The following is a 23,729-nucleotide window of genomic DNA, read 5'->3' as shown; positions in this document are numbered from 1 at the left end:
GCAGCGGCTGAATCAGGACGCCTGGGGCAGAGAAGCTGAGATGCTGCCGGGTTGGTCCAGTAGCGCCCAGAGCGGGGCTGCGGGACCAATCGGCAGCGCCCTAGCTGCTCTACCACAGGCGTCCGGAGAAAAGCCTGGTCGCTGGGAGGTGTGGGGGCATACTAGCTGCACACCCCCCCCCCCAGCAGACCAGGGAGACGCGGGCGGCGGACCGAGACGCACCGCGGTCCCGCCTCCCGGGTCCTCCGCGGCTTTGCTCCCCGTCTCCCTGGTCTGCTGGTCTCCAGCAGACCAGGGAGACGGGGAGCAAAGCCGGGGAGCACACGGGCAGCGGACAGCCCAGACGCGCCGCGGCTGTCCCGCTGCCGGCGTCCTCAGAGGCTTTGCTCCCCGTCTCAGCAGACCAGGGAGACGGGCAGCAAACCCCGTTCGTAACTGTGGATCCGACATAAGTCGGATCCGCGTAACTCGGGGACTGCCTTTATACACCAAAGGAATACAATGGAAAAATAAGTGAACACATTATACAACTGACAAATCAGATTTAGAACAGAAGGGGGCTAAGGGGAAAGGGCTAGTATCTATGAGATAATGATACCAGGGGTGATAATTGGGGAAGCTATCTTTGTAATGGGTAAGGTAAGCAGAGGAGCAGGGCCCTGGGGTGTTTCTAGGGCAGGCCTAGCCCTTGCACTGTGTCAGGTCAGGTGCAGCTTCACTGCTGAGTCCCTGTGCTGGGAGAGGTGTGAGTCCTGTGCTCTCCCCTGCCATGATGGAGCCATGTTCATTGACAAAATTTGCAGAATTTTAAATTATTGTATACATACATTTTAATTTTTTGATGCAGACTTTTTAGGTGCAGAATTCCCTCAGGAGTGGAATTTGCTGAATAAAATTAAATGACGTTTCAAAACCCAAACTTATTCCAAACTGAAAATGTGTAGCATTTTGTTTGTAAAATATAAAAATGTTTTGAATTTCATTTATTTTCTGAAACAGTTTGAGGAAACTGATATCAGTTTGTAAACTGACATGAAGTTGTTATTGAATCTGCATTTTTTGCCCAAAAAGAGTTTCTGTTGAAACATTTAATTTAGCCCTAATCACAATTGTGCATGAACTGACAAGTACGTGGAGAAAACTACATGTATAATGCTATGTGGGGTTGATTCATGAATGTTTCCTGATCTTAAGTTTTTATTAGAGTCAAAGCAGTGAAAAGAAGAAGTGTGTGAACACTAAATGATATTTTAATGCTTCAAAGCTTTCTGCCAAAGGGATATTAAGTTAAGTGTTGTGGAAGTTAATTTCATGTTGCGGGGCTAAGGGAGGTGGATATCGTAGGCCAGGCGGGAGTGCTCTGGCACTGTTGAGCCTCCCTTTCTCCGCCCCTCCCTCCACCCCGTGAGGTTTTGGGGGTCAAATTCGTACTTTCTTATGCCCTTTTATGGCCAGCTTTCAGCTTCTTTTGGGCCAAGAGTTTTTCCTATTCATGAATCTCAGACTGTAATCTGACATAGATTATGCTTGGATAAATCCAGGTGAATTGCCAGTTGTAATTTTTTTGAGGATTTTGCAATTGTGGAAGCTTATGTCCTTATAAAAATATTGTAATAAAATGTATATTTAGTTAAACTGACATGTTTAAATGATCTGTCTTACACATTTTTTTTCAATTAGGCAGACGATCTATTCTTTCTGCAGCTTATGTGGACAGTTCAAAATGGGACGAAAGAGAAAAAGAGGTGCACAGTTTGGGTAAGAAAAGAGTTATTTTACATTTACTCATCTTGACTAACTGAAAATGCTAAAATCACTATGAAACAGGTAATATGGTTACATTTTATAGTTCTTTACACTAAGTATCATTTTACTCCTAAAATACTAAGATTGACTTAGAGGATCAGAATCCAGTCCTGCAATTTAAAAATATCTTCTTTGTTTATACTGTTTATCCTGAACAAAAACATGCAGATATTTCCCCCCAAAAGTAGACTTTATACCTTTCTTTAAAATGAGAAAATATCTTTTCTGTGAATCAGTTGCTTTCTTCATAAAATATACAGATTCTATTAATGTAATTTTTGTTTTAATCTAAGAAGTGTCCATTCTGGGTTCTGATATCAGACTTTAAAATGCAGTCTTTCTGTGCTACTCACAATAAAAAAGATGATGTTAGATGTACAAGACGTCATTTTGTAAACTATTGGAGGATAATTCTCGCTTTCAAAAATACTGTCTAAAATCTCAGTGTCTGCTAAAAAAATTTCTGAAACGTTTTGATTGTCTATGAGGAAAATTGAAAGTCTTAGCTTAATGTTGAATCAGCTCAAAACTATCCATTGTGGTGCTTGTATTATCTCCTGTAGACCAAGCTCCTTGGCTGGACTATACCTCCCATCAAGCATAGACCCACTGAAGGGGGGACCAAGGAGGCAACTGCCCAGGGCTCCTGGCAGCCATTACCACTACTGCAGCAACGGCAATGGCCAGAGCCCTGCGCTTTTTAAATCACCGCCAGAGCACCATGCTCTGGGGAGCTCTCAGAGCTGCCTGGAGGCTTTTGAGAACTGCATGGCCTATCATAGTAGTTTTATGGCCAGCTTTCAGCTTCTTTTGGGCAAAGGGTTTTTCCTAATCATGAATCTCAGACTGTAATCTGACATAGATTATGCGTGGATAAATCCAGGTGAATTGCCAGTTAGTGCCAGTTGTCATTTTTTTGAGGATTTTGCAATTGTGGAAGCTTGAGTTGGGGGGAGGAAAGGTACTAAAGTATCCAGTTGGTTTTCTTGACCATGCAAGAGGATATTGTGATGGGCTGGATCACAGTAATCCCCTTGGGATTGTCACCTGGTGTATTGGTCATGCCATTGAGCCCTCCAGCCTGCCCTCTGAAGCACCCCATCACCCTGTCTGGTCTATCCCAGCCAAGATAAAGAATTGGAATACAGCCTGAAAGAGGACCAAATCCCAAGTAAATCCATTTTACTCTGTATAAAAGTTTTGCACACAGGAAGTGTATACATTTGCCCTTTTTATTGATGAAAGAGAGGTGCACAGTGGTTGCTTCTTCCTTCCCTCCATGTAACAGTTATTTACACTGGGCTTGATAATAAATAAAAGTGGTTTTATTAAGTATAAAAAGTAGGATTTAAGTCAGCAATGGACAACCTAGGCTAGCAAGTGGGCTGCATAAGTTGCCGCCTTTCGTCTAAGTGGACCACAAGACTGTTGTAACCAAGATGGTCTCCTGGGATTCTTACACAAGGTAACGTGAATGTATTAATTTAGAATGCCAATTAGGCTAATTAAAAACTACGAAGATTACAAGGGCAACTCCAAATATGTTTCTATCACTGTTTGAGTGCTCTTTACCTCTGGACGAGGCGCGTCAATGAAAACTTAACACTTTAGATAGATTTTAAAACCACAAGACTATATTATCTTATCGCAAATAATCAACAAAGATTAATCCCCACAAAACAGTAGGGGGTTTACCAGAGTCACTGGCTCTAGGGACGATTGATGTGGTGCTGGCGACCTCAATCCGTTGGCTCTTCCGAGCCTCAGGAGAGGAACAACCAGAAGTCCCTTGGTGGTAGTCGGCGCCGAAGCTGGCGACCTCAATCCTTGGGTCCTTCCGGGCCCTCAGAGAGGAACAGCCAGGAGTCCCTCGAAGCGCTGGAATCAGGTGCGAAGTGTTCACCTTCCGTGAAGACCTCGTCCTCTTCCTGCACTTCGGCGCAGCTGGAACTGGCGATGGAAGCTAAAACCCTGACTACTGTGCCTTAAACTATTCTAAAACAAAACCCTAAGTAAATCGCAACGCACCCGCCGAACAAGCTCGACAATGGGCGACATGCGTGGACCGACGCGAACCTGACGAACAGTCATGATCTATCTACCACTAAACTAACTAAACCTAAAAAGAGAGAGACACAAGCCTTCTCCTTGGTCTACTCCTTAACTTAACTCATTTACTCTAATCACTCATTGGGGGACAATAACGCATCCAATCACACGTCTCATGCAACCTAGTGTATCCTAAGCCTATCCCGACGACCCGACGCGACAATGCCAACAAGTGTGTCACAGGCTTTTATAGACTAGTCTCATACATATGCATGAGGGCTTCATTTTAAAATGATTGGTTGGTACAAGATGCGCATTAGCATAAATTTAAAACAGTTGGTTCTTAAACATATTAATTACTTATTCATGACGTAATGTTCTCCTTATGAATATTCATTGAGCCAACAGACTAGACTCATGAATATTCATTTACAGTTGAAATTTGAAATGTACACCAGTCAGTTGACAGTCATGATGACTCAGCAATGTCTATGATGACGTATGCCTATCTTATCTTATACAGGCACATTATCAATTAATATTAGATAGAGGTGTTCATTAAGATGTTATCACAAGCACTCATTAAATATACAATTCTGTTAACCTTTCTAACAGGATAGGCTAGTTCTGTTAACTGTACTTGCGTAACGAGAATTGGCAGGGTGTGCTGATTGAACTGCAGCAGTGCATTGACTAGATGCAGAGGGAGCACATGGCTCTTACAGTCAATGTTGTATGCAATCAGCATGCATCCCACTTCGCATGTCCTTGCTTTATGTGCGTGTCACTTTAGTAATACTGGCAGGAAAAAAACTACATGGACAGAAACCAGTGGAATCTGGCAACCTGGCATGTGGGCAATGACAGAAAAATTGCTTGCAGGCCACACATAGATCTTCAATGGGTCATATGTGGCCCTTGGGCCACAGGTTGCCCACCCTGGTTAAGTGATTGCAAGTGAAAACAGAGACAGAACAAAGTAAGTTACTAAGCCAAGATAAAACATGCCAGCTAATCCTAATATACTAGGAAACTTATTGCATCAAATTCTTGCCTCACAGCCTTCTACCTTAGACTCAGTCGTTCGCACTGTTCAGTCCTAGATGTTTCCGGCAGACATCTTGTATGGTTAGTGGGGGTCTCCTGGCTTTTGAATACCCATTGACCTCAGTGAGACTTGGGGGTGGGGGAGAGCCCCTCCTGCGGTCAGACAATATCTTATTCCTTGGGCTGCTGAACAGGACCTTTCCACTGCCATAGAAATGCTGGAGCAATGTGGTCTCATTGAACCTTCAACTTCATAAGAACGGCCGTACTGGGTCAGACCAAAGGTCCATCTAGCCCAGTATCCGGTCTACCGACAGTGGCCAGCACCAGGTGCCCCAGAGAGGGTGGACCGAAGACAACGATCAAGCGATTTGTCTCCTGCCATCCCTCTCCAGCCTCTGACAGACAGAGGCCAAGGACACCATTTTATCCCCTGGCTAATAGCCTTTTATGGACCTAACCTCCATGAAATTATCTAGCTTCTCTTTAAACTCTATTAAACTTCCTGTGCCAATGCCCCAGCATGGCCCATATGTAAACCTGGTGGGTCCTGGAGGTTAACCATTGACTACTGGGAACTAAACTGTGTCACTTCCGTCCTTGCTGATTTGGTAGCCAGGGGTGGGTATAATTGTAGACTTGAGGCAAAACCCATCACTGAAACTGTGGTCCCTGCCAAGTAAAGGCAGTTTTCCGTCGGCTTCCAGAGGCCAGAGGAATAGACTAAAAGCTGTTAGAAACATCCAGCACTGAGAACCATCGGTCTCCTGGCTAGATTCAGGCAATCATTTCAGAGAGGCCGGCTACCAAATCAGTAAGGAGGGAAGTGACACAATTTAGTTCCCTTATCCTGTGTTAGCTGTCTGGCTGCTCCGAGGGTGAGCGGGGGGAGGGGAGGGCGGGACTCAAGTCCCCAACCCTGCACTCTCCAGACAAATGCCATAGTCCCCAGTCCACTCAAAAACCCAGAGCACATCCCAGTAGTCTCAGGACCCACCAGGTTGCCTGTAAGCTGCGCAGATGTTTACTGAGCCCCTCTCAGAGGTTCAAAGCTCCTGAACAGGCAGGGAGCTCAGCTGACTGGCAGGGTGAGGGACATTTAGCTAAGCAGCAGCTAAACAGAGCTAGAGTACAGTCCGGATTATCTGACCTTCGCTTATCCGACCTTCCGGTTTATCCGACATAGCCATTCAACATGCTATTTATATGTCCATGCGTCGCATACCGCCATGGCCGTAGCTTCGTTTGTTCCTTTGCACCGCTGATTTATGTTTGTTCTGTGATTGTGTTTCATTTTTCCAATTGCATTTTCCCCTTAGTGTAATATAATTTTATTGTTTGAGGAACATGGCATGTGAGAGAAAAAGTGGTTCTTTCCATTGAACAAAAACTCGAAGCATTAAAGAGAATAGACAAAGGCGAGTCCATGCTAAAAATTGCATCCGAACTCAGTGTGGGGCGACTTACAGTTGGTGACTGGAATAGAGGAAAAGAAGTGAGTTAGAAAAGTGGTGCTCTGATCGACTTTCAGGTGCAGGACTGAAGGACAGAAAAACAATGAAAAAATGTGAATATGAAAATGTGAGTGAAGTTTCATTCTTATGGTTCACACAGCAAAGGGATAAGGACATGCCTATCACAGGCTCTGAGTTTCCAAAAGGAATTTAATGAAGGGGAACCTGATTTCATGGCTAGTATAGGCTGGTTTGATTGCTGGAAAAAAAAGATACAGGTTAAGGCAGCTCAGTATATGTGGCGAAAAATTATAGGCAAATCAGGAAGGGTTTCTGAAATTTAAAGCAAATTTTCATTGTCTCATCAAAAATGAAGGATTATCATGTGAGCAGATATATAACTGATAAGATAGGCTTAAACTATAAAATGCTGCCTTCAAAAACTCTAGCTTCCCGGGCTGAAGCTTCAGCTCCTGGGCATAAACGAAGTAAAGAAAGAGTGATGATTCTAGCCTGTATTAACGCTACTGGTAACCACAAACTAAGACTCACATTTATTGGAAAGGCAAAAAACCCACGAGCTTTCAAAAACATAGCACCTCTGCTCTACCAGTTTCGTACAAGAATCAGAAGAATGCATGGATGGATTCAGCAATTTTCCGAGGCTGGTTTTTCAATGAATTTCTTCCTTCAGTAGAACAATTTTTGAATTCGGTAAACCTACCAAGGAAAGCAATCCTTGTCATTGATAATGCGCCATCTCATCCTCATGAGGATGAACTGATCAGTGGGGACATTAGAGTGATTTTTCTTCCTCCTAATATCACCTTGTTGTGTCAGCCTATGGACCAGGATGTACTTGAAGCGTTAAAGAAAAAATATCATCATAAGCTTTTAACTGTGCTCATTGAGGCGATAGACGATGGAAATGGTATGCTAGATAAGCTAAGGACAGTGAATATAAAATATGTTATTTATTGGATCGTACACTCATGGGAAGAGATTGAACCGCAAACTCTGGCAAGATCATGGAGAAAGTTACTTCCGAAAGACGAAAACACACAAGAAATGGTGCAAGAAAATTGTGGTAACCTGCTACCTTTGTTGTAACAAATTCCAGGCTGTGAGAAGGTGAATGATGATGATATACAGGAATGGATGGAGAAAGATGAGCAATAAGAACTGACTGACCGCAACATAATAGCTCTGGTGAATCGGTATGACAATGACAATGAAGATGAAGATACAAATGACCAGGGCTCGACAAACTATAGAATCTACTCGCCCATGGCAAGTAGATTTCAGCCGCGTGCCCCGTTCACTGGTGGCACGCGCATGCGCAGTGCGGGGCTAGCGAGCGGTTTTCGCCGCCGTTTGTCAATCCCTGCAAATGACAATGACAAAACGGAGAGAATTAGTCATAGTGAAGGGGTCAAGGCTCTCGAGGCGTCACTGGCTTATGTTGAACAACAAGGGGAGGCAACTGCTAGTGATGTTATGTTATTGAGATGCTGATGCGACCTCACCACAAGGAAGAGAAACAAAGCTGGGAAACAAACTTCAATCACTAATTTTTTTAAACAATAACTTTAGCGTTTTGCCATATTGCATACTAAATGTTCTGTACTCTATTATGTTATATTAAGAAATGAGAGAAATATTGGTACACAAAAGTTCTATTCCACTGCTCTGGCTTTGTAGTGTTTCAGTCTTGTTCATTTACGGGTTGTATGCATATAATGTATTGTTATAATCTTGTCTCTGTAAAAATAATGATGGTTGCGTTCTAGACAATCTGATTCCCTTCTGTGACAAGGTAACTTGCTCTGTGGATGTGAGGAAGGTAGTGAATGTGATATGCCTTGATTTTAGCAAAGCTTTTGATATGTTCTCCCACAGTATTCTTGCCAACAAGTTAAGGAAGTATGGATTGGATAAATGGTGGATAGAAAGCTGGCTAGATTGTTGAGCTCAATGGGTAGCGATCAATTGCTCAATGTCTGGTTGGCATTCGGTATGAAGCAGAGTGCCATAGGGGTTTTGTTCAACATCTTTATTAATGACCTGGATAAGGGGATGTATTGCACCTCTTAGCAAGTTTGCAGATGACGCTAAGCTAGGGAAGAGATAGATACGTTGGAGGGCAGGGATAGGGTCCAGAGTAACCTAGACAAATTGGAGAATTGGGCCAAAAGAAATCCGATGAGGTTGAACAAGGACAAGTGAAGAGTCCTGCACTTGGGACAGAAGAATCCCAAGTACTGCTACAGGCTGTGGACCAACTGGCTAAATAGCAGTTCAACAGAAAAGGACCTGAGGATTGCAGTGGATGAGAAGCAGGATATGAGTCAACAGTGTGCTCTGGTAGCCAAGAAGGCAAATGGAATATTAGAGTGCATTAGATTAGAAGGAGCATTGTCAGCAGATCTAAAGAAGTGATTATTCCCCTTTATTCGGTATAGGTGAGGCCACACCTGAAGTATTGCGTCCAGGTTTGAACCCCCCACTACAGGAAGGATGTGGACGCATTGGAGAAGGTCCAGCGAAGGGCAACAAAAATTATTAGGGGGCTAGAGCACATGACTTATGAGAAGAGGCTGAGGGATTTGGGCTTATTTAGTCTACAGAAGAGACGATTGAGGAGGGATTTGATCGCAGTCTTTAACTACCTGAAGGGGGATTCCAAAGAGGATGGAGAGAGGCTGTTCTCAGTGATGACAGATGACAGAATGAGGAGCAATGGTCTCAAGTTGCAGTGGGGACGGTCTAGGTTGGATATTAGGAAAAACTACTTTAATAGGAGGGTGGTGAAGCACTGGAATAGGTTGCCTAGGGAGGTGGTGGAATCTCCTATCCCTAGTGGTTTTTAACTCCCAACTTGACGAAGCCTTGGCTGGGATGATTTAGTTGGGGTTGGCCCTGCTTTGGGCAAGGGGTTGGACTCAGTGACCTTCTGAGGTCTCTTCCAATCCTATGATTCTATGATTATAGCCTAAACTTAATGTTCTTGGAGTGGTAGGATTGAGAGTGCCAGGTATTGGAAAGGATGCAGAGGAGAATATTGGTTAGTTTTGGATGTGGATTAGAAGGTAAAGAACAGTGGTTTTTAAAAGGTGAGATTGTGAGATGCATTGCTTATGGTTTTCAAATAGCATACCGATGGGGGAAAATCAGTTTAATATAATTGGCTCTCTTCTGAAAATTAGATGTTCAGAAAATAGGAGGACTGGATGGATCTATGTTCTCTAGAATATTATGTGCTCTAACAACAAAGATGAAGTTAACTGATTGATGGGAAGTCAAGACAGGACCAGTATTCTTTGTAAACTGAGTGTTTGGGCAGCCACCCAGGAGAGATTAAAATGCTGCCCAATTGATTAGCAGAGTGCAGACAGCTAGCAGTATGTGTTTCTACTGGTGATGCACATCTACACATGCCTCAGTGCATATAACAAAATTTGTTCCATGCATGAATGGCAGATATTAGAGGGAACATTTACAGCACTAATGGGCAGCAAAATAAGTTTTCTTTTTCCTTGCGAAAGAATTGGCATTTTAGTAATCTAAACAGTCCTATCAGAACAATAGATGGCAGTGCTCTCATTGTAGACATCAATGATTCTCATTCAAGACCTTTGTTGTTATAAAAATTAGTTCTTTGCTGATGGCTCCTAGTAACATGGAGGCCAGGGCCAGGTATGTGTGCTGCGTCTCATTTGCAATTTAGTAGTTGTGAGCAGTGAGACATTTGAAGAACTGGAGCATAAACTTTCTGGGCAAAGACCCACTTCGTCAGATGCATGTAGTGGAAATTCCAGAGGCAGGTATAAATACACAGGCATAAGAAAAGAGTTCCAATCAAGACTAAGGTTAAAGACAATCTCTAACTTTAGTCTTGATTGGAACTCTTTTCTTATGCCTGTGTATTTATACTTGCCTCTGGAATTTCCACTACATGCATCTGATGAAGTGGGTCTTTGCCCACAAAAGCTTATGCTCCGATAAATCTATTTGTCTATAAGGTGCCACAGGACTTCTTGTTTTTGCAGATTCAGACTAACACAGCTACCCTTCTGATATCTGAAGTACTGTAGCACTTGTCAAAGTCAGACAGGACTCACAGATTTGTCAGACCGCTCTGTTTATTCAGCAAAGCTGCTCTGCCAAATTAACCCAGAAAATGTGAGCCCTATACAAGGTTCAAACCCCTCGATTATACAGTCAAAAGAAAGCCAAGTTAACAGGATTAAAAAGAGGGGCAAAACTTCACACAATTAGTGTGAGACTAGTCAAGTATCTTCATTTCAACATCAAGCACACAGCAATCTCCTGTCCCTATCTCCCTGTTTATCTCAATTGTTTTCTGCCTAACACCTAATGTTCCTTTTCCTGTTAACTCTGGCTAGCACTCTGGAATCTGCATACCTACAAACAACATTAACATACTTTTCTTCTTCCTGTTTAGAGACAAACAGTATTCCTTCAACTTATTCAATTATTACAGCATAATTCATCTTTCTCTTACAGTATAATTCTTTCTCCTTTCACACACTAAAGGCATAGGATAAGCTCTTGATTCCAGCCATTATTAAATCTCCCAACACGGGGCAGGATTTTTCCCTCCCAAGCATTTTGTTTTTATAAAAACTGAATTAGCACTTGATAGTTCTGTACTGAAGTATGTCCCCACTCACAGTACAAGTATGCCGTAGGTCTCAGAATTGCCTCATCACTGGGCTTCAACCTTGTTCTTGATGAACCACCTTTATGAGATTGGACAGTGCAGTCTGCATACCACGTCCATGTTTTGTCATAAGGATGTCAATTGTCAGATTGGTTTGTGTGATAGAATGACGTCTACTGAGGAATTGAACTGAAATGCATTCATGTTCCAGGCCACCAAACAGCAATCTGAAGTTAGCCACTTCTGACCTGAGTTAAATTTCAAATCAGTAACTTGGGAGATGACAGACTTTCTTTCATTAGTACATCCCGAGCCACCTAATTGTAGGGAGCAGAAATTTTAGTTTCCAGGAACAGATTTAAAAATAAATGATCAGAAATCCTAAAGCCTATTATTCCCATGACTGAGAGAGGAAGATGATGTCTTGAATTTAAGTTACCCCCCTCTTTTTTAAAAATACATGTCAAATCTTTTATAGTCTGAAGAAAATTACCTTTTTTATGAAAGATAATAATTCAGTAAAAATTAACCTAGTATGCATACATATGTGAGAGTTGATCATATTAGTCTACTATTTGATAATTACCACATTTTCTGTGGATATGTATTAGAATTTAAATACACATTCACTTTGGCCATGTAAACACTAGGGATGTGAAAGATTAAACAGGTGATGCTTACTGATTCTAGTTAACCAGTAACTGGTGGGAGCTGGAGCAGCAGGCAGGGCAGCTCTGGTGCTCTGCGGGTAGAGGCTGTTCCAATGGAGACGAGGAGCCAGGAGCCAACGGCAGCGCCAATCCCCACATGGGAGCTGGCAGAGCCAGCCCTAGTGCAGGGGACTGCTCTGGCCGGGTTGGAGTGGTCCCCAGTGTAGATCCTGCAAACAGTGTAGAAAAGTAAAATGCTTTAAGCACTAATCTGTTATTTCATTAATGAAAGATTAAGACATGGCCTCTTTCAGAATTCATTAGTTTTTGAAGATTAGCCTTAGATACTTATGCCTAATTACACAAAACAAGTTACTTAGAAAAATAAAAATCACAATGAAATGATGTTCTAAAGAATGGCACAATAATGCAGTCTGTAAAGCAGTCCACCCCCTACTTCTGGGGCATTCTTGCTGGAGTACTTGACTGTGATCAGATAGGTGAACTGACATTATTTGAGCCAATTTACCAGCTTTCCACACTTACACACAATACATTCATAATTTACAGCACAGCTAATATTTTGTTAAATAGCAACCCACTTCACTATTGAACAATTTAAAATAATGAAATTCAGAAAATAAACATTCGTCTCTCTGTTCACACCAAAGTGAACTTGGAATATGTTTAGTGCAAATTATTCATTCTTCTCTAGTAGCTACAGTAGAAGCCGTAGTTTGGCTGAACAATATCGTTAAATGATTTTTCTTTCCTATACTTAAAGCTTTGATTTTAGTGTGATTTTTATACTGGGACTGAGGAAGCAGTGTCAGTGGTGCATGTTTCTTTCCGTGATGAAGTGCTGACAGATTTCCAACTTCACTCACTGATGAAATGACTAATCCTACAGGTCATATGTGTCTTTCTCAAATACTTCAGTAGGAGTTGTGTGAGTGCCTTTCAGGACTGAACATCAACACTCAAAGTTGTCCTAGGCATCACCTTTCAGCTAGAGATAGAAATGTATTAGATCCTCAAAAGTCAATGAATTCTGAAAGAGGCTGCTACAAATGTATTTCTCAAGCTGTACATTCATTCATCATAGAACTATATTGTGGTTTTGTTTAAATACTGAAGAGATTCTTTTTGAATATTTCCTGTTCTTTTCACTGTAGATTAAAAACTCTAGATAGTCTCCGCTTAACATGCTCAGGTGGGCACCTTTCTGCAATTAGTCTTCTGGTAATTGCTGTCAGTTTGCTGTTGCTGCTATATCTGTTGGCCCTGGAGAGTAATTCATTCCACTGTTTGAATTTTATCACTGTTGCGAAGAATCAACAGTCCTTTCCAACTGTTATCTGTTGTGTAGAGTGGTGGTTGCCAGCTGCAGTGGGCTGCGGACCTCTGGCTGCCAGGCTGCAGCATCTCTGGAGGCCAGAGCTGGGGTACATTGCTCTCGCTGCAGCAGTTGGGAGAGGCATGTCCTGCCCTACATCTCAGCCATCCAGCATCGGGCAGAGGTGGGGTCTCTTCCTGGGCACAGAAGAGCATTTCCTCATAATCAAAGAGGCTGTCAAAGGGGGTGCTGTAGTCATCATGAACAGAACAGATTATGAACAGCAGGCTGCCAGATAACTCACTAATACCAGATTCTACAGTAGGGGTGGGCAATAATTTTTTGCCGGGGGCCACTTCAGAAATTTTTTAAGTGGTCCTGGGCCTCTCCTGAAGGGGCAGGGCCTGAAGTGGAAGGGTCGGGGCCAGGATATTTTCCTGCTTCCCCACCCACAGTCCATGATTAGTCTGGGGGTAGGGGAGCACCTTTGCCTCCCCCAAAGATTCCCTCTAGGCACCGATGCCCCTGGCAATAGGAGGAGACTTTGTGCACTCCCCCTTCTGCCCGTAGGCCAGTCAGGGCTTGGGGGGCTGGATCCGGCCCACTGAGGCCCTTTTGTCCACCCCTGTTCTACAGGTTTCTCTCCTCTGATTCCACTAAAGAATACCAAAAAACCCTAAACCATCTGCTCATGAAACTTCTTGCTACGAGTCAGGACCAAATCTACATAAACACTTCCCCAAATCCCTGACCAGGAATTTTCTATCTGCTACCAAGATACACAAACCTGAAAATTCCAGACGACCCATCATTTGAAGCATAGGCACACACACAGCAGGCTTGTCTAGTTATATTGACGCTCTCATCAGGCTACCAACACTCCTAACTATCTTCGAGACACCACTGACTTTCTCATGGAAGACAGATTACAGGCTGTCAGGAACGCTATCCGTGATGATGCCACTGCACACCTGTGATTTTGTCCTCACCTACAACTATTTCCAATTTGGAGACAATTTATATCTTTAAGTCAGCGACGCAGTTAGGGACATCCACATGGCTACACAATATGCCAATATTTTTATGGCTGACCTTGAACAGCGTTTCCTCAGCTCTCGTCCGCTAACCTTACTCTTCTTATGCTACATTGATGTCATTTTCATCATATGGACCCACGGGAAGGAGATTCTTGAAGAATTCCATAGGGATTTCCTCTCTCTCAGTGTTCTGTAATGTTATTTAGCTCTAATATATCCTGAAATGTCATCTTAGAGCCTAATAAGAGTGGAAGTGTTGATGATGCTGATAGACAATACTGACCTCCGGTGGTTCCGCAAATTCTCTGGTTCGGCACCAGTCAGGTGCTGAGGGTGCCAGACTAGAAAGGTTCAATCTGTACCATGTTGGGCATTATTGGAACAGGCTTATGAGATGTTAACATCCATTTGTGATTTGATGTTTTTCTTCTTGGGCTTCAATCACTGTGTTGGTTGGTTCTGTGGTTTTTATTTTATTCTAAAACTAGCAGAAATACCCGGCGTTGCCCGGGTAAAGTATAGTAAAAGGTGTGATGAATGAACTACGTCAATGACATTAACATAGCATATTTTATTGGAAATACTTTTCTCTTATATATTACTTTAAGAAATTAACATAGTTAGTGATGTGCTTATAAAACACATTTACATTTAACTCATTTCTTAATAACAAAAGGTGTGGTAAATGAACTACGTAAATTACATTAACATAACATATTTTATTGGAAATATTTGTTCTGTTATCATAGGGAAAGGATCTCATAGTTGCAGTTTATGTGACATGCTTAACAGAAGAGACCAGCAAATGCCTCTGATCAGGCGCTACTAAAAGCAAATTAGTGGCCCGGCGGAGGGGCGCAGCACTCAGTTGAGCGCTCCTGGCCGTGTACGTCACCACCCCGCCCTCCTCTCCCGTGGAGGCCTGAATGAGCGCGCAACACTCAGCCCAGCCGCCACGGAGGGAGGGGAAGAGGGTGGGGCACTGACGTACATAGCCGGGGGCAGGGCCGTGTACGTCACCACCCCCTCCTTTTCCTCCTCCACCAGGGCCCGGCCGAGGGGCACAACACTCAGCACCACGGCAGGAGGAGAAAGGGGGGCGGTGACATACATGGCCACGCCCCTTGGCCATGTACGTCAGCGCCCCGCCCCCCCCCTTTCCCTCTGGCTGGGGCCCAGCTGAGCAGTGCAGAGCGCCACAGGGGAAGGGGGGCAGGTAGCTGACGTACACGGCCAGGGGGCATGGCCGTGTACATCAGCATTACAGACGCACAGACACTGGGCTACTATATGTATGATAAGAAAAAACAAAAACAGAAGCATTGTCCAGTAAACACCAAACTTGAAACCAACAATGAACTTTCAAGGCATCTGTCCAGCTTGTTTAGGCACTTATTAATTTCACCTGTTGCTTTATGATTAATAAGTTTTCCCAATATCAAACATTTTGAAAAAATCCTCCATGTATTTCCATCTAACTCCAAATGAAAATAAAATACATTGCTAAGAACTGATATTCAATGTCATGACAGTAGGCCTTGTTCCAGTTTGCAAAAGAGTTAATCTTTTACTGTCAGTTTCTCTCAGTAACTTTGGTTGGTGGGAAATAATTTTATTTGTGTTTCTACAGCTGAATTGGCCACATTAATGGACAGAACCTACGAAAGAAATCTTCCCGTCAGCTCTTTGACAATATCACGGGTAAGAAAGAAAACTCACCTTTGTTAATAGTGGAGTGTGACATGAGAATACTTAACTTATCCCTTATGAGTTCACTTGATTTCTTATCTGTGCTCAGAGTCCAACTATACAAGTGTTGTTATATTGCTAAATTGAATCATAAGCTGTATAAAACTCTGCTATAGCCACCTGCTTTCACTGATTCTTGTACTTGGAGCGTAAGCTTTTCAGCACAAAGACTATGTTTTTATGATGTGTTTATACAGTGCCTACCACAGTAGGTCCTGACCCATTATTGAGTCCTTAGATGCTCTATACAGTACAGATCACATAGAGTACAGATCATATATGTATATATAATATATACATATTAGATTAGATTCACTGAAACTGGCACAGAAGAGTATAACTTAAAATCCCCTGCACCAGCCTGGGCTGTGCACCAAACATAAAAAGACCCATCCATCCCTATTGAGTGCTGGCAAAGCTGCTGTTGCCCACCCTTTTGTGGTTTCTGTTTGTGACAGCAGCGGCTTTAAAATCCACTAGGTATGAGGTGGCCAACCTAAACCTGAGAAGGAGCCAGAATTGACCGATGCACATTGCCAAAGAGCAACAGTTCTATGTCACCAGCCCGATCATCTCCCCACCATCACTCTCAGCACATCCTGCCCACTGGCAGCCCCACCAGTCAGTGCCTCCTTCTCCTTTTCCTCCTGCCCACCGTGATCAGCTCTCTCTCAGTGGGAGACACTGGAGGGGGGAAGCATAGGCGTGACAGGCTGAGTGGTGAGGGTAAGAAGTGGTAGAATCCTAGAGGGGAAGAGTAAAAGGGACAGTGCCTAGGGCAGAGCTGGAGGTTGAACAGTGAGCACCCTCCGGCTCAGTGGAAAGTTGGCACAGGTAGTTCCAGCCCTGGATCTGGTACCTATGTAAGGAGCTGCATATTAATTTCTGAAGAGCCACATGTGGCCACCCCTGCACTAGGTGCTCCATAGCAGTGGCTCTCAACCTTTCCAGACTACTGTATCCCTTTCAGGAGTCTGATTCATCATGCATACCCCCAAGTTACTTCACTTAAAAATTACTTGCTTACAGAATCAGACACAAAGGACAGCACACTGAAAAATTGCTTACATTCTTATTTCCCCCCTATAATTACAAAATAAATTAGTTTGAATATTAATATTGTTCTACTTCCGTGCATAGCATATACAGTAGTATAAAGTCGTTGTATGAAATTTTAATTTGTACTGACTTTGCTAGTGCTTATTATGTAGCCTGTTGTAAAACTAGGCAAATAATCTTGATGAGTTGATGTACCCCCTGCATACTCTTGGGGTACGTGTGTCCCTGGATGAGACTTGCTGCTCTATAGGAATCCCATTTGTCTAGGCAACTTCAGGGAAATACACTGCCTGGCCATCCATTCTCCTCCCTCTTTAGGCCTCCCGCCAGAGTGGGGATTTTGGCCACTTTCTACCACTGCAATTTTCTCCCTCACTTCAGCAGAACTTGACAGAATGTTGATTTGGGTTAAATTTAGCCAATAAGTGGTTCTTATAAGAACATAAGAACAGCCATGCTGTGTCAAACCAAAGGTCCATCTAGCCCAGTATCCTGTCTGCCGATAGTGGCCAATACCAGATGCCCCAGAGGGAGGGATAACAACAGGTAATTCTCACTTGATCCCTCGCTGTCTTCCACTTCCAGAGAAACAGAGGCTAGGGATACCATTCCTATCCGTCCTGGCTAATAGCCATTGATGGACCTAATCTCCATGAATTTATCTAGTTCTTTTTTGAACCCTGTTAAAGTTCTAGGCTTCAGCGCATTATAAATATTATATTATAAATCTTAGCCTATTATACTCGCCTTCCTTTTTTGGTAGGGGAGTGGATTGTGATTTATTTTCTAGATTGTGCTAGTAAGTGTTGCACATATGATGCTTGCTTTTAAAAGAATTTCAAACCACAGAACTACGCCAAGAAAGAGAAATAGCTGATTTGATGTATTGGAAACTCAGCAGTACTATTCACACCCTTCAACAATCACTGGAGTTACCAGTGGAGTTGTCAGACCCTTTCATTCAGGAAAAAAACACTTCATGCAGTTAGTAAACACTTTTTGTGGCCTCAATTCTGGTAAGTCATCTAGTTTGTAACTGCTTCCACTGGGAGAAACTGTAAACAGTTTTGCAGGACAGTATGGTCTTGGTCCAAAGCCTCTTGAAGACATCAGTGAAAAGGCTCACATTGACCTTAGTGGCTTTTGGATCAGAAAGCTTTGCTTAAAAAAGAGAGAAGGAGAGATAACACATTTTGGGTTGAATTGTAGCTTTCTGACTGAATATAAAACTTGTGAGAGTTCGGCGATAATTACTGAAGGTTGAGGAATAAAAACAATCTAGCAGATTCCCATAACTCCTCCTGTTCTCCTCTCCTGATGTCTGTTTTTAATTTAAGATTTTTTTGTAATGTTGTCTAAATTAGAGAGAACTTTCCATTGGAAAAGATCAGCGGTAGCTCCATGGAGTTACACTGGTGTAAATAAGAGCAGAATCGACCCTATTACCCCTGCTTTCTTTTTAGTATTACAGTAAAACACCGATGGTCCGGCATCTGTTGGTCCGGCACTCCTGATGGTCCGGCACCATCAGGAACCCGGAAGTGATCTGGGCAGCCAGACCATTGGAGCTGCTCTGCCCCCGGCTTCCCCGATTCAGCCGTTGCTAAAACTGACCAGCGGCTGAATTGGGGAAGCCGGGGGCAGAGCAGCTGGAGTGCTGACGGGTAGGTCCCATAGCGCTGCCCCTCGAGGCTGCGGGACTAACCCGGCAGCACCCCAGCTGTCCCCGATTCAGCCGCTGCTGAAACTGACCAGCGGCTGACTCCAGCAAGCCCGAGGCAGAGCTGCTGTGCCCCGGGCTTCCTGGAATCAGCCCCTGATCAGTTTCAGCAGCGGCTGACTTGGGGACACCTGGGACAGAGCAGCTGCGGTGCTGCTGGGTTGGTTTGGCAGCGCCAAGGGTTGGCGCTACCAGACCAACCCAGCAGCGCCCCAGCTGCTCTGTCCCAGGCATCTGGATTCAGAAGCTGTTGAAACTGACCAGCGGCTGACTCCAGGAACCCCGGGGCAGAGCAACTCTGCCTCGGGCTTCCTGGAGTCAGCCGCTGATCAGTATCAGCAGCAGCTGACTTGGGGACACCTTGGGTAGAGCAGCTGGGGTGCTGCCGGGTTGGTCCAGTAGCGCTGCTCCTTGGCACTGTGGGACCAACCTGGCAGCCCCCCAGCTGCTCTGTCCCAGGCATCCTGATTCAGCCGCTGCGGAAACTGACCAGTGGCTGACTCCAGGAAGCCCGGGGCAGAGCAGCTCTGCCTGGGGCTTCCTGGAGTCAGCCGCTGATTAGAATCAGCAGCGGCTGACGTGGGGACACCTGGGGCAGAGCAGCTGGGGTGCTGCCGGGTTGGTCCAGTAGCGCCGAGGAGCGGCGCTGCGGGACCAACCCAGCAGCACCCCAGCTGCTCTGCCCCAGGCGTCCCCAAGAGCAGCTGGGGTGCTGCCGGGTTGGTCTCACTGCACCAAGGGTAGGCGCTACCGGACCAACCCGGCAGCACTCCAGCTGCTCTGCTGCAGGCGTCCCCGATTCAGCCGCTGCTGACACTGACCAGCAGCGGCTGAATCAGGGACGCCTGGGGCAGAGCCGGACTATCGGAAGGGGGGGCTATGAGGGGTCTGGGGTAGCCTCCCTTCCCACCCCAGACCCCTTATAGCCCCCCCTTCCGATAGCCTGGCAAATCTGATAATCTGGCACCCCCTGGGTCCTAAAGGTATCGGATTATCGGAAGTTTACTGTACATGCCTAGAGACTAGCTGGGATCTTGTTGTTTTGGCACTGTATATACACATAGCAAGAGATAACACCTGTGCTGAAGATCTTACAATATAAATAGACAAGACAAAACGGGAAGAAAAGGATGATTTTTAAGCTAGGTAATGGAAGCACAGAGAGGTTAAAGGATTTGACGCAAGTCAGAGGATGGAGCTAGGAATGGAATTCAAATCTCTTAATTCCTGGTCCAAGCCCTAACCACCACACCATCCTTAGTTTTTATGTCTCTGGATCTCATACAGCCCAATTGGTGATTCTTCAAATTATACAGCATGTTCTCGATGTTTTTTTGCTTGTTTTCATTTGAGAAAACATTGTAAAAATGAAGTCAGTTATTTAACAAAATTAAAACAAAATACAGGACTATGTAGCACTTTAAAGACTAACAAGATGGTTTATTAGATGATGAGCTTTCGTGGGTCTGGCCCACGAAAGCTCATCATCTAATAAACCATCTTGTTAGTCTTTAAAGTGCTACATAGTCCTGTATTTTGTTTCAGCTACACCAGACTAATACGGCTACATTTCTATCACTGTTTAACAAAGTTAAGATTTTTGGTGTGGTTAGACAAATAAATGTGAACCAAAATGAATGTCTTAATGTTCTAATATGCATTATGATTTCTGTGTACTAAAATATTTCTTTTTATTTTTAAATCAGTTTATTGACAACATTTCTTCACGAGAAGAGTTAGATCAAGCTGAGTATTACCTTTACAAGTAAGCATCTTTTTGCCCAACCTAATCTTTGAATCAAAGTGGATATTTTACAGGAACAAAATCCTTTTCTTTACAGGAATGGTACTTTCCCACTCATTGTCTTGGAGTTCTGTGATTTAAAGTACATATCTGTTCTTAACTTGTGAGACATCTTGTTATTGTTGGTGCTAGTATGGTTACTCTGCTTCCTCTCCTGTGGCTTTCGCGCTGATCAAGCATGCTGATTTTGTGCAATTGAGCAATTAATATGTACCCCGGTTATGCCTTAAGTTAGGGTATGTCTACACTACCCTCCTATTTCAAAATAGGAGGGTAATGTAGGCATACCGCAATTGCAAATGAAGCCCGGGATTTGAATTTCCCGGGCTTCATTTGCATAAGCCGGGCGCCGCCATTTTAAAATCCTGGCTGGTTCGAACCCCGTGCCGCGCGGCTACACGCGGCACGAACTAGGTAGTTCAAACTAGGCTTCCTAGTTCGAACTACCGTTACTCCTCGTATTTCTTTCAACTTTCATTGTTCTGAATAAGCTGTGTGATTGATTTATACTTTTTCACTTGCGTGTTCACTATAACATACTACTTCGCTAGTTCTAGAGAAATCTGTCTAATAAGCAGATTTTATCCTTATGTTATGTTTGGCCATCCATCTTGATCTTTGATGAGAGGGAAGTAAATCTGAATGATCACTGAAATAGTCAGTACTCTGTATGCATTGCAATATATATAGTCTGATGAGACTTATATTTTCAAAATTAGAGAGGAGAGATTCTTGTGAATACGTAGGTTCATACTGCATGTCCCTTTACCCTGACTGGTAATTATATATCTGGAAGTACTAGTGGTCATTTTAGCAAGTAAGTTGTATAAGTTGAACCTCTTTAGTCCAGCACCCTCAGGACCTGGTCAGTGCTGAACCATAGAATTTGCAGAACCATGGGAAGCCAATGTTGTTTAGCAGCATTACCAACTCTTTCCACTTCACAAATAAGCATATTTTTGCCCAAATTAATCTTTGAATTGAAGTGGATACTTAGAAGCTCTTTTCTTTATAGAAGTGGTACTTTCCCCACTCAGTACTGGGATCTTAGAAGACATTTAGGGGTAAGTTAGAGCTAAATAAGAGCGCAGAACACTGGGGAAACTTGGCCACACCCATGATAAGTGGACATCTGGCTAACTAAAATTATGCTGGACCATGGATGTTGCTGACAAAAGAGTGCCAGAGTAGAGAGGTTCAACCTGTAGTATAATAGGGAGAGAGTTGCACTCTTCTGAGAGGTATTCCACTCAAAGAATTCCACTTTGTTTGGCACAGTTCCACTTAAAAGCCAGCTTCTTGCGGGCACCGGCTTCCATAGAGCAACCTGTCCCTTTGTTCCCTTCCCCCTGAGGCAGCAGCAGGGTCAGAGGGGTGTCTGCGTGTAAGTGTGAGAGTTATAGGGATGTAAGGGTATGTCTACACTACCCTCCTAATTCGAACTAGGAGGGTAATGTAGGCATACCGCACTTGCAAATGAAGCCCGGGATTTGAATTTCCCGGGCTTCATTTGCATAAGCTGGGCGCCGCCATTTTTAAATCCCGGCTAGCTCGAACCCCGTGCCGCGCGGCTACACGCGGCACAGAGTAGCTAGTTCGGATTAGACTTCTAATCCGAACTAGCTGTACTCCTCGTGGAATGAGGAGTACAGCTCGGATTAGGAAGCCTAATCCGAACTAGCTACTCCGTGCCGCGTGTAGCCGCGTGGCACGGGGTTCGAACTAGCCGGGATTTAAAAATGGCGGCGCCCGGTTTATGCAAATGAAGCCCGGGAAATTCAAATCCCGGGCTTCATTTGCAAGTGCGGTATGCCTACATTACCCCGCTAGTTCGAACTAGCGGGGTAGTGTAGACATACCCTCAGAGAGTAGTCGATTAGTTGACTACCCAATAAGCTTAAGCTTATCAGGTAGTTGAGTTGACTACTCACATTCTCCCCCCTCTACCCTCCGCTGTCTCTATATGAGAGGCAGCAAGGGGGGCAGCAGGAGTTGGTGTTGGGAGGAGCTGGCATAAAAGCCAGTTCCCCCCAGCACTGTTTCCACTTGGGATGTTAAGGACTAGTTGACTATCCGATAAGCAAATGCTTATTGGATAGTCAACTAGTCGCTCCTCCTCCTCCCCCTTGTTGCCTCTCTCAGATAGAGGCAGCAAGGGAGTGGGGGGGTACTTCAAAGCAGCAGCTCCACATGGAGCCCGGGTCTTCTTGTGACCCTGCCACTTTGAAATGCCGTCATGGTGTTTCAAAGGGGCAGCGCCATGTGGAGCCCAGGATCAGCATATGTAGTCATTTGCATATACAGTTTGATTGGTTATCCTGTCCGACTTTAGTATCATTAACCTATTGAGAAGATAATAGAAATATTGTTTTCTCAAATGATTTGTTCTCAAAATGTATGTAAGCAAGAAGCTCAACCACAAAGAAAAGTCTGTAATCCAGGTGAAAATGTGAACAAAACCCATTTATAACATCACTTTCCCTTTTCAATTAAAATGAATGCACTATCTTGAGGAAACAAGATAAACGTGGGATCTGTTTTATTTTTCTTCACATTTCGCACTTAGTCTGGAGTTCACATAAAGGACAGGTTTATAAGGAAATCTCTTCACAGCTGGGAGGTTGTTAGAGTGAGAGAGTGCATGCACATTGCACAGTTTTCAGCCAGTCATAGCCATCAGGCATAAAAGGACATGGGGAGTTAAAGAAGGAATAGCAACTTCAATTAGGAATGACTCTCTTTTGGATTGTTGTGTCCTTAATGTTGTAAAATAGCTCTGTGTTTAATTTTTTTTGTTTAAATGTTAGTGCAAATGTTTAATATGGGAAGGAATGAAAACATTTTTCTTCAGTGCTGGGTATTGGGATGTCAACATGTAGTTGACTACATGATTATCCGATAAGCCCAAGCTTATTGGTTAATCTTATCAACAATACATACTCTCTCTCCCCCCCTCCTTGCTGCCTCTGTATAAGAGGCAGCAAGGAGGGGGAAGGTAAGAGCCAGCCACCATGGGGAGCCACCTTTTAAGCCAGCTCCCCACAAGCACAGGATCCATGGAGCCGCCTGCCCCCTCCTCCCCATCTCTACATTGTTGCCTCTGATAGAGAGGCACAGCAGAGAGAGTGAGGGGGGCAGGCAGAAGCCAGTACATACGGGAACCAATTAGTGTATTACACAGCTTTCAAGCTAGCTCCCCATGCATATGGACTCACGCAAGCCACTTTCCCCTGGTGCTGCTGCCTCTGTATAAGAGGGTCAGCAGCACAGGGTGGGGGTGGGGAGATGGGAGCTGATACATGTGGGGAGACAGTTTTTGAGCTGGCTCTGCTCA

The 23,729-nt window shown here is 44.1% G+C and overlaps 1 protein-coding gene across 2 annotated transcripts in view; it reads left to right on the top strand.

Moving 5' to 3' along the window:
- MRPS27 (mitochondrial ribosomal protein S27) overlaps positions 1-23,729 on the top strand; it is an 89,208-nt gene that overhangs the window by 6,372 nt on the left and 59,107 nt on the right. The window contains exons 2-4 of one of the 2 annotated variants that reach the window (XM_006124359.3): positions 1,681-1,758; positions 15,694-15,764; positions 20,298-20,356. In XM_006124359.3, coding sequence (XP_006124421.3) covers positions 1,681-1,758; positions 15,694-15,764; positions 20,298-20,356 — 208 coding nt within the window. Of the gene's footprint in view, positions 1-1,680; positions 1,759-13,146; positions 13,211-15,693; positions 15,765-20,297; positions 20,357-23,729 lie in introns of those variants that run through there. The other variant, XM_075932242.1, reaches the window with a different exon arrangement.

Source organism: Pelodiscus sinensis, chromosome 6, assembly GCF_049634645.1.
Source record: "Pelodiscus sinensis isolate JC-2024 chromosome 6, ASM4963464v1, whole genome shotgun sequence".
Lineage (NCBI taxonomy): Eukaryota > Metazoa > Chordata > Testudines > Trionychidae > Pelodiscus > Pelodiscus sinensis.
Note: the sequence above shows the minus strand (reverse complement) of the source record. Positions and strands in the feature narration are given on the sequence as shown.